Raw genomic sequence first — 12,141 nt, 5'->3', positions numbered from 1 at the left:
ATAATCTGTGTCAGAAGGTGGAGCTCAGGAATTCATCTTTTTTTCTTTTAGTCTTTTTTAAATTTATTTTTTTATAACAGAGATAATAACTGAATACATTTTCACTGTGAAACAACAACATAAAACCGAAGTCCCCCTTGTTAACTAAGTATTTAACTTGCATTCCTATATTATTTTTGGCTGTTCTTGTATTCTAGAGTTTTTAAAAATATTCAATACAAGAAATACATGAATACAACACAAAATACAAACACTATAGAAGTATGAATAATAAAAAGTGAATGTATCTCAGAACTCTGCCCTATTTCCTGTCCACTATTAAAAGTTTGATAATAGCCTTCCAGAGCTTTGTAAGAGGCATTTCCGTACATATGTATGCACTTAGGCTAATAGTTTTATTTTTATATAAATGGGTCCATACCATACATCTGTTCTAGAACTTTCTTTATTCACTTACTATCTCCTAGCTTTCCATGTCAGTACATTTAGCTTTACTTTGTTAACAGCTGTATAATACTCCACAGTCTGTGCCATAATTTATTTAAACATTCCCCTATTGATGGGCATTTGAATTGCTTCCTGTTTGGGGTTTTGATTATTTGTTATCGCAACAGTGCTGTACTGAACATCTTTGCATATGTTTCTTTGTGTACTGTCCAAGAACGTCTCTAGGCTAGATATCTAGAGGTGGAATTGATGGATCCAAAAATGGGTGCATTTAATATTTTATATTTTTCAAAATTTGTAATTAAAGAATTAAACACTTTAACCACTGTTTCCCTTTCTTCTGCAGAGAGTTCTGTCCTGGGAACTGATATTGACCTTCAGACTATAGACAATGATATTGTCAGCATGGAGATTTTCTTCAAAGCCTGGCTGCATAACAGTGGAACAGACCAAGAACATGTCCACCTTCTTCTTCCTTCACGGAGTTTCAGCGACATTTCCAGAGCCAGAGATAATCCAAGTACACACACCCCAAAAGACATATTATATAGATAATAATTATCCTAGTCTAGGATTAGGACTCTAGATTGGAAAGTCATCAGAATACAGAGTAGCTGAGGTTTAGGGATTGGAGGAGGATTGGATGAGGCTCTCCATGTAAGCATGAGGAGTAAGAAAAGAATTTCTAAAAAGTAACCACCACAGTTAGAAAATTGAGCTTGATTAAGCCCAGACAGCAAGGGCCAGTTAGTTTCAGTGTAAAGACTTAAACACCTCAATAATAGGGCATCAGCTACACTACATAAGAGCACAATGAATCATATGTTTTCTCAAGTTTTCATTTTTGATGCAGCAGATATCACTGACATTATAATTTCAGGTAAGCTGGTACCTTGACAATATCAATAGAGCCTGTGAGGAGAGGAAAAGAACCAAAATTAAATGATTAAACAGAGGTCTTCTCAATAGGCAGACACCAAACTGAGAGGAACTAAAGCAACTACAGAGGCAAGCCCCAGGGAGTACAACTAGTGGCCCTAGACCATGTTCACAAAGTATGTTCTGGCAATTGTGGAAACCAAGAGGTCAAACCAGTGTTCCAGGCATGTCAGCAAGGTCCTGGATATTGTTATGGCTGACAGTGTTACTTAATTCAGGTCCCACTAGATTGTAGGGATAAAGCCATTTCTAGTCTCCATCCCCTTTGAAACTTGGCCTAGGACCTGGTGGCAGGGCCTGCAAACGGACCCATCAGTATAGTCAGCCACAGCTCCAAAGGGAACAGACTAAATTTTGTCTTCCCCTTTAGGGGTGGGAACTCAATGAGAAAAATGGGTACAGACTTCCTTCCGTCTCCAAAGGGGAGGACACACATTGGTCCTTTCTTTCTGGGGATAGCCACTGGGTGCTTAATCTCCCTCCCCCTCCCCCACATTTCAATCTAGGGCCTGGGATGCCTTTAACAACTTAACTTGATTTTACTGTCTTTCTTTTGTGTGTAAAATTTTCTTCCCAGGACCTCCATTCCACGCACTTTGTCCGAGACTAACAGTACCAATTACTCACTTCTTATCTATTTTCCCCAAGCCCTATGTTAACTCCTTTCATTGCATCATCCCCTTTCACCTTCATAACAACAACATGGTGCAGGTACTATTATCATATGTCATTGAATCTAAGATGCCGTCCATTATAAGATACACCGTTATCTTATATACCACTGAGAAAGAAAAACAATGCCACTTAAATGTGACACATTGCTTTTTTATCACTTAGAAATATTATCTTATTCTTACCGAGAGAGTTCTTTTAGATTAGAGTAGTAAGTAAGGGTTAAGAGTACCTGTCTGGTCGATGGTGATTGCAAGACATATATAGAGCTGTTAGTAAGTGAAAAAAAATGTGTCTTAAAATGAATAAATATAATATTATCCCTGTTTTACAGATGAGAAAACTGAGACAGAGAAATTAAACATTTCTGCACAGAAAATTAATATTCAAGCCAGAATTTGAAGCCAGGCAACTCCATATCCCATTCTTAACCCTTAGGATTAGAAATCTATATTTTATACATTTGACTACTCTCAGCCTAGAGGACATTCATCAAACTCAAGTCTATCACTTACAGAGCCTGGGCCCTTACCTACTATGCAACCTGCCTCATGCTGGGCAATTTTGAGCAAAGGGGCTGCCTCATGCTGGGCACATCTCTCATTAGGAGGGCTGGGGCCATCCAAAGCCAGGAGCTCCTACAGCCAGCCTTTCTTCTGCTGTTGCATGGCATTTGCCCATGGTAGTGTTGAGAATTTCTCTGCTTTGCCCTCCCTTGTTCCATGGCTTTCAGCACCAGGGTCAGAGCCAGAATGTTTATCTCCATCTGCAATTATTTTTTGGAAACCACAAGTCTTAAGGATGGGTGGTGGAACTTAGATCCAGACTCTTGTGCTGAGGAGGTCTTCACTGGAATCCAGATGCTCAGGCATAAGTTGGAATGAGGTCCAGAGAAAGTAGGCCTCCTCTGGGGTGGGTGTGACCCACATGAGAGTTTAAACAAGCACAATAAAGACCATATCATAGTTATCCATTATTTACAAAACTGATGCATTGCCCCATATGTAGATTTCTGGAAATGTGGTTCCCTACAAAAAAATAAAACAAAAACACTGAGCTCTCCTACTATAGAATCTTTTGAGGACTGCTCCTCAGATATTCACTTTGCTCCTTACAAGGTTCTCCACCCAACACCACCTGCTTCTGTAGCTGCCTCGGGCCCTTCACCCACTCTCTAGGTGCTTCCCTCAGAGGCATCTTTCTCACAGTGCATAGTCTACCTCAGCTGAGTGTCTTTTCCCATATCTTGGGTTTGGGCGTCTGCCACCTCTGCACCTGAGTCTGAGTGGTGAGAAGCATACCTGGTTCTAGACTCTAGCCCTGGTAAAACATTTTTCCCAGCTTTGGAACATTGCTGAGACTACAACTCCAGTAGTTCTCATCCCTGGCTACAGTAAGAATCACATGAGGGGCATGTGGGATCTTCCTGGACTGGGGCACGAACCCGCGTCCCCTCCATCGGCAGGCGGACTCTCAACCACTGCGCCACCAGGGAAGCCCGAGGAACTTTTTAAAATACCAATATCAGCTCCATCCCCAGAGATCCCAATTTCATTGGTGTGAGGTAGGGGCCAGCCATCAGTACCGTTTGCAAGTTCACTAGGTGATTCTTACTACAACCAGAGTTGAGAACCTAAGCCAGATGAGCACAGCCGTCTAGTCCTAAAGCCCAGGGACCCAATAATGGAGCAGTCAGGCACAGAGGAAACAAGGGGAAGCTGAAGTCCTAGGTAAAGTCCCTCCTGCACTTCCTGGGCTCTAGGACATACCTGGCCAAGAGCTGTCTCACCCAGAACTGATGTCTAGGGCTGATTGCTAGGCCCAGGAGGGCCAGCTAGATCTGACATCTATTCTGGCATCCTATTTTTTCTACATTATTTCTACTTTCATTTTTACTTCATGTTGCAGTTACTACAGTCATTTCATAAATCACTGGCATCAACTACTAGCCTTCTCACAAGTATGCAGCACTCATACATTCATAGTTTGTTAACAGTATTTAAACCCAATATACATTTTATTTAAAACCTTCATAATATCAAGGATTCAAATCTAGTGCAACAGAACATTGTACACTGTGACATGTGAATGTAACTGCTGGAGCAAAAGCTTAATACAGAAGCAGATTGTCTGGTGCTACAATCATGTTCCAAGGCCCAGAAGATTCTATTCACTTGGGGAATTAAAAAATAAACTATTTCAGGAAGTTATTCCTCTCCCTCCCTCGAATGTCCCTAGAAGAGCTCACAGAGAAGCAGTAGCTGTCAGCTGACTGCCTGACTTCTGCTTTCCTGTTCTTCCTTCATCTGACCTGCAGTCTTGCCAAAGCTTAGCCACAGGGAAGCAGGAGGGGCAAAATTTCCTTCTGTGATTGCCAAAAGGCCCTGCATATTTCAGTGTTAGCCGCCTCCTCCGCAGAGGACACACGTTCCTCTCAGACTCGATCACAAGCCAGATCTCTCACTATGAGACAACTGCTCAGCCGGCCCAGATGTAAAATAAGAAAAAGATCATGCCACAACCAGAAAATAAGTTACCTGTTGTGTAGAGCAATACTGTTCCAGACTTGCTCTCCCTTCCCAAACCAGCTGTACTTTCCTCTGTCACTCCCTGGCCTCCTCCCAACCCTACTTGCTGGGTGGAGGTGGAATTGGATGGCAGATGTTCTCTCTTCACCGTATAACCTGAAGTAACCTGTGACAAACAATCCCTCCCCCAATGCCGTTTTTATTGTAGTGTGCCTGAAATGTGATCTCCAAGAGCGACTTCTCAGCCCATCCCTGCTCCCTGGAACAGCTGATGGCTCCTTGAGAATGGATGACCCCAAAGGAGACTTCAGCACCCTCTACCAGATGGTTTCCCAGTCATCAGCCTCTCGTTACAAGCTCCGGGTGATCAAGTATGGCCCAAGAGAACCTCTCCCATCCATGCAAATATTTGTTCTTATTGGTTCCACAGCTAGGAAGAGCAGAGGTAAAGGGCATCCCCAAGTGTCAGGCAGCAGGAAGTCAGTTCCAAAGCAGCCACTACAGGTATGAGCATAAAAGAGTAAGGTCAGGCTACCTAGTGTGTGGAGATGAATGAGGAGGTTGTGGAAGATGTGCCTCAGGAGGGTATTCTGAAGTCTGGATGCGGACTGGAAATCCATATAGTCTCTGAGAATGCAGAGGAAAAAAAAAAAAGGTCAGCAGAATGATGTTTATCCATTCAGTAAATGTTTATTGAATACCATCGTGACAGAGATCTGACCTTCCAGGAGCAAGTGACACATAGGATCTACCCCACCTTCCCATTTCTTTAAGTACTAGAATTCCTGTTTCCAGAAGAATCAGTTCCAGGGTGGAATTAGCAATGATGGCAAAGACCATTTTTACTGCTTCCTAGTTCCTGTCACAGTAGCCATGTACAATTATCTGAGTAAGCTTGTCCGTGGATTTGTGACCATGGATACTGCTGGGGAACCTTCTTAAACGTACCCTCTTCTTAAATGTGTCTTCTGTCAGCACCTTGCCACAGAAGAACTAGGCCTGGGATGCAGATTTTTAGCGTACTATTGTGTAATGTGGTCGCTGCAGCAGGAATGAATGGGACAGAATGAGCTCAGGAGAGGAAATACCCATCAGAGTCTTGAGGCCTCATGATGGCTGCTCCATTCATTGATTAACAGGCTTTGAGACTCTGCTGTGTGCGACATAGCCTGATAGGTGCTAGCCATACTAAGGTGAATTATTCACAGGCCCTAACCTAAAGGATTTCACAATAGGGTCTTATACTTAAGCTAAATTTAAGTGGATCTGCGTCAAGGCTCTGGATATCTCTGAGGAGACTTTCGCTGCCATTGTCTCTTCCCAGGGCTCTAAAATCCAGTGGGGTCTGTGAATCATTGACATATGGACTCCCCTTCATCCTCAGACCCACAAGCTGTTGGCAGCTGGAATGGGATGAGCTGGAAACAAATCAGCAGCATTTCCATGCTTTGTGTCACAGCCTACTGGTGAGTACCCACGTCACCCAGTGAAGAAGAGGAAGAGTGTTAAAGTACCCAACACAGAGAAGCAGCTAATTAATCCTACCCTGATCCCAAACCTGTCCCAGTCTCCCAGAGCACAGGGGAAAACTGGACATACTCTGAAATGTGGATTAAATATGACTTGCCTTTGTTGGTTTCACACTATAGAGAATAATTCCTGAACTCAGTTATATGACACTAAACTCGAAAATCTCTGATTTTGTACATTTAAATGGCAACAGGGAATTTTCCTTAAGTAACTATATTTTAAACCCTATTTTCTTCCTGTCACTGTGCCGGACATTATGGTTTATTTCAATGAAGAGCACTTAGTCTGTGCCAGACATTGTGCTAAGCCCTAGATATTCAGTCTATTATGATAGACATTATCTATGGTCTCAAGAAACTTTCTAATGAAAGAGACAGAATTAAATATGTATATTCTTAATTGTGAGAAGTTAATGAGGGAAAATAATAGGTTGCTGTAAGAGAGCCTCTCTGTGAAAGCGACAATTAAACTGAGATCTGCCATGTGAATGGGAATTAGCTAGGTGAAGGGTGGCAGGAAGAGCATTCCAGGTGCAGGGAAAGGCATGTGCAAAGACCCAAAGGCCGGAAAGAGCTGATCCTCAAATCAAGAGTGGAATGACCATTGTGACTGAAACAAAAAGAGCAAGGACCAAGAGAGCCAAAAGGTGAGGAGCCAAACGTGAGCAGGGGTCAAATCATACAAAGATTTGTAGTCCAAAAACGACGTGGGACTTTACGTACAAAAAGAAATCATTAGAAATGACATCATCTATTTAAGTTTTTAAACAATTAATTGTGCCAATATTTGGAAATGAACTTTCAGAAGAAAAATGAAAACAAGAAAATGAGGTAGGAGGGCACTGCAGTAGTCTAGGCAAGAGATGATTGTGGCTTGGACTTGGATGTTGGAAGTCAAGATGAGAAAAGTAAACCAATTAAAGAAGTATTTTAGAGAAAGAGAGCATGTGAAGGATTGGATGTAGGGAGTGAGGAATAGCAAAGTATCCAATAACTGCCCGGTTTCTCATTTACCATTTCCTGAAATGAAAAAACTAAAAGAGCATATACGTGAAACAGTAATACAACACCTAGAAAGCAAAATAAAACAATTGCAAATACAATTCAAGGATGTGTATAACTGCTAAGTGGATATAGAATAGCAGTTTGACCCAGTAGGATATGAGAGATCAAGACAGCACAGTAATGTGTCCCTTTCACTATCAGAAGCAGACTTCTTTTTTCCTGTTTCAAAGCCCACACTCCCTTTTAGGTCCACCCACTGAGTTCCTGTTTCCTATCTGAAGAACACCCATCTCCTGTCTTTGCAGAGCAGAGACAACAGATACCTCCTAACTGTTAAAGCCCAAGAGCTCCATTTACTATATACTCTACCCAATTCCTCAGGATCTTGGAGATCTACTCGGGAGAAATTGCTCTCATGGGGCTTCAGTACATTTTTTTTTTTCTTTTTTTTGCGGTACGCGGGCCTCTCATCCCGTTGCGGAGCACAGGCTCCGGACCCGCAGGCACAGCGGCCATGGCCCACAGGCCCAGCCGCTCCGTGGCATGTGGGACCTTCCCGGACTGAGGCACGAACCCGCGTCCCCTGCATCGGCAGGCGGACTCTCAACCACTGCGCCACCAGGGAAGCCCAGTGCATTCTTATAGTACATGATATTTTAAACAGTTGCATTTTAATACACTGCTAGAGGGAGTGTAAGTTTTCTGGAAAGTGGTACCCTTCAACACTTCAATTCCACTACTGGGAATATAGCCCAAGAGAACAATGAGAAAAGGGAGCAAAGATATAGGCACCAGCGTGTTTATCTCAGTGTTATTTACAATGGTAAGAAACTGGAAACAATTTAAATGTCCTAAATAGAGGAATGGTTAAATTGAAATAGGGGAAAAGTTAGAGGAACAATAATTCAGCCAAACAATGAACGATAATAGTTTACAGTATGTACTATAAACTATTATGGCTATATATTATGTAGCCATAATAGTTTATAGTAAGGATGGAAAAGAGTATTCTCTTCCATCCTGGCTTATATTATATGAGATCAGAGTCTCTCTGTCTCTGAACTTGGGGTTTGAGAATCTGTATTTATTTATTTATTCAACAAAAATGTATTGAGCACTACAGGCCAGGTACAGCTGTAGGGGCCAAAGAGACCTCTTCTTTATCACTCCTCTCATGGAAACTCACAAGTATGTGGTTGACCCATGTCTAATAAGATACCCATTTTCAGTAGCACTTACTAAGAGCTAGTCACTTAACCAAGTGCTTTGCATACTTTACCTCATTTAATTCTCACAATAATTCTGTGAGATAGTTTGTTGTCCCCATTTTTACAGATGGAGAAGACTGAAGTCTAAAGAGATCAAGTGACTTACCAAAGGTCACACAGCCACTGAAGTGGCCAAGTCAGAATGTAGTTGAATGTAGTTCTTTTAACTCCTTGGCTAAATTCCTACTCCAGGTGTAGCCAGATAAACACAGATCACAACACTGAGGCTATTTCTTCTCCCTTCACTTAGCACCCCAAGCTTCTGTACACCACTGGACTTGAATTCACTTAAACTAGTACTAGGTACTTGTAGTAGCTCCTTACCCATCTTGTGCTTCTTGTGTTTCACCTCAACCAGATCAAAGACCACTCTTCTTTCCTAGAAAAGGAAGAAGCAAAATCGTGTTTGAATGGCTCTTCCTTCTTGCTTCTCACTTGACATCTCCAAGCAGCAAAAAGCCTGAAAGGTGGTGTGTTGTGGAGGGAAGAATACTTCACAAACTTCAGTTCATTCATTCAACAACAAATATTTTTGGAGTCCCTACTATGTGACAAGACTTATTTAGCGTTTTAACCTTCCAGATCCTATTTTTACAAGTTTTCAGCACTTCTTTAAGTCCATCCTTGGTTTTATATTCTTTCTTACACCTCTTTCACATGTTCTTTGAAAATCTGATGTAATCAGTTGACTCTTGACTTCTGTTTCTCATTGTCCTGTTTCCCCTCCAGCTAACTTCTCATTCTGACTTCTGTCTTTCTGTTAATAGCAGCACCACCATTGTCTACTCACCCAGGCTTGTAACCTCAGTCACTTTCAGTCTTCTCTCCCTTTACACCCACTTCATTACTAAGTCATATCAAATTTTTTCTCATGAGTTGTAACTGTCCTTTCCTTCCCATTCCTGCTGCTTGTTCTCACCAAGACTTCTTCAGAAACTCCTAATTAGCTTCCCTACCTCCAATCTCTCCCTCTTCTAATTTGCCCTGTTCATTAGACCAGATTAATCTTCTTGAAGCATTACCCTATCACATGTTGTTCACCCAGTGACTTAAGTCTTGCCTGCTCTAACCCCATAGCATCTACTGTATGTATTTTTTCCGCTCTTTCCTTTAATTTATATTTCCCTCATTTTCCCTCTTTCCTTTAATATTGCAATAATCTCTTAACTTGTCTCAATGCTTTTAGTGTTTCCCCTTCCCAATCCATTTTCCAATCTGCAAGCAGATTAATATTCTTGAAACACAGCACTCTTCAGCTTAAAGCTATTTTGTGGCTTACTATTAATCATACTTAAAGTGTATATTCCTTAGGCAAGTATTCAAACTCCATCCTTGTCTCCCATTATTCCCCTTCCTGTATCATACAGTGCAACCAAGTTAATATACAAACTTTAAATTGCCCTACCTTTGAACTTTTTTTCATGTTGTCCCTTCTCCTATCTCCATCTGTTCAAATCCTACCTCATTCTGAAGGACCCAGCTCAAATGGTGCTTCTGCAATGAGGCCTTTCTGGATGCCTATATTTATCACTAGAGCTTTGTGTGTTCTATTTCTTTTTGGAGACAAGCATATTTCAATTAGTTTTTAAATATATGATCCTATGATTTTGGTTAAAGTCTATGATATAAATTTGCCTACCCAGAATCCAGGAAAACGTGGTTGCCTTTTCCTGAAATTTCTACCACTTCCCCATTTTACCAACTAATTCCTCAGGCTTAGTCAAATTTAGGTTTAGAGTAGAAACTGTCCCTTTGTTATCTCTCTTTGTTGGGAGTCAAGGCCAGGCAGTTTTCTAATCTGTTGTGGTAAAGTATAATTCATATTGTCTGAGAAAAGCATGGGCTTTGGGCTCAGATAGTCCTAGGTTCCTGACAGCTTCATTATTTCCCAATTGTGTGAAGTTAGGCCATATACTTAACCTCTCTAAGCCTCAGTGTATTTATCTATTTGTAACCCTAACAAATCTAGTGGTCCCATGTGGTTTTGTCTCTATATAAATGGCATGTAAAGAAGCACTGCCCAGAGGACAAAAAGTAATTTTAAAATTAACTTATGTGTGCTTCCCAAGAACGCCAAAGAGGAAATAGTTCATTACCCACAATGACATTTTTCAAATTTTCTTCCTCTACTCCTCGATCATATCTAACCTGGAGATGTTCCAAGAGCCTTTCACACACACGCACACCCAAAAACTAAAACTCTGTCTGTATCCCCAGTCCCTGTTCCTCTATCTTCTTCCTCTCTCAGCCATATATATATATATATATATATATATGTATGTATGTATATGTATATATATATATATATATATACATATATATATTCTATAGATTGACTTAGCCTCTCTGACATAATCCCCTCCCTCTTAGGTCCTGTCTCTCTCCACCTATTTAAAATATCCAGGAATAGAACCCACACAGCTTCTCCTTTCATGAGTAAAAGTGGAGTGGGAGAGAAGGAAAAAAAGGGAGAAGGTGCATGACAAACATTAGTAACCCTTGTCCCTTTCACATGTAAAACAGATACACTTCACGTTGTCTTTAAGATGATTAAGTAATATTACATGTGTAAAGCACGTAGCATACATCTGGCATATGATTTGTACATAACGGTTGGTTAGTAGTTCTACAAATTCCCTTTGTTTATTTTTTATGGATTCTAATTCTCTGGAGAAATTCTCCGTATTTTCACCTATTTTCGTGAACAAACTAATCATAGTTATTTTAAGGTACTTTGCTAACCTCAGCACTTGGATCACCTGTGGCCTTGTTTCTATCGTCTCTGTCTTCATTTGGTTTTCAGACTGTGGTCCTGTCTTTTGATGAACCCAGTAATATTTCGGTGAAAGATACTCATTGTGTCTAAATAAATTGTAGAGGCTCCAGTTGGTGTTGGCCTCTTCTGAGAGGGTTCATCCTGCCCTGCACTAAGCAGATAGAGTGTTGGCAAATCATCCTCTTCCACTCAGCTATGCTGAGTCGAGGTTGGACTGCAGTCCTGCTAAGGCTCAATCTACCCCTGGTTTGCCCTTCGCCCTCTAGGATTTTCCACTGAAAACCTGGTCTATAATGTGTATCCCCTCCCCTTGGACGATCCCAACTCTAATCACTCTTTCCCAAGTCTGCTAAAATGCTCTACTTCTAGAGGTTTTCTCCTTCGGTGTTTTTGTCCTCTGCTCCATGCAGCCCCAGTATTTGGCAAATGTGCTGAGTGAGAAGTTGGCTTGAACACCTATCTTACCCCTTCCAAGTCTCCACCAGAAAGTTCTGGTAGTTTCTCTGTTCCCTCACAAGTGCCCCAGGAGGTACAAATCCTAGATTCTCAGCTCCCACCGCCACTCCCTCCAACTCAGAAGAAACATATGCCCTCAGGATAAAAGCAATTGCAGTACCTCCCTCACCTCTCTGAATTCTTCCTTCTCCAGAGACGGAACCACCTCTCACTTTTATTGTTTCAGCACCTTCTCACTGCCTTCAGACAAATGGTTTCTGTATATTTTTCAGCTTTGCTAGTTATTCTAGGCAGGAAAACCAGTCTGCCTCTGGCCATTCCAACCCACTCAAATGTAGAGGTTGATGGTTATTAAATGTTCATTTATTCCCTTTTGCATCCTTTATCTGGCTAGACGGCCTATAATACATTTTTCTGGTTTACCCTCAGTTAGTTGGCTGGTTCCACCATGTTCTCATTTTCAGGTTCCTGGGTTTTCTTACAAGTATGTATAAGCATAGCTTCTGGCAAAAATGGGTGGT

The 12,141-nt window shown here is 41.4% G+C and overlaps 1 protein-coding gene across 2 annotated transcripts in view; it reads left to right on the top strand.

Annotated features, from left to right (window-relative positions):
• The window catches only part of M1AP (meiosis 1 associated protein), an 82,332-nt gene that overhangs the window by 57,741 nt on the left and 12,450 nt on the right, over positions 1-12,141 (top strand). For both annotated transcript variants that reach the window (XM_032653576.1, XM_032653577.1), the window contains exons 5-7: positions 794-967; positions 4,795-4,957; positions 5,911-6,052. In XM_032653576.1, the coding sequence (XP_032509467.1) occupies positions 794-967; positions 4,795-4,957; positions 5,911-6,052 (479 nt within the window). The remainder of the gene's footprint in view (positions 1-793; positions 968-4,794; positions 4,958-5,910; positions 6,053-12,141) is intronic.

The sequence above is a fragment of the Phocoena sinus genome, chromosome 13, assembly GCF_008692025.1.
Source record: "Phocoena sinus isolate mPhoSin1 chromosome 13, mPhoSin1.pri, whole genome shotgun sequence".
Classification (NCBI taxonomy): Eukaryota; Metazoa; Chordata; class Mammalia; order Artiodactyla; family Phocoenidae; genus Phocoena; species Phocoena sinus.
The sequence above is the reverse complement of the archived record's forward strand: the minus strand, read 5'-3'. Positions and strand labels throughout refer to the sequence as shown.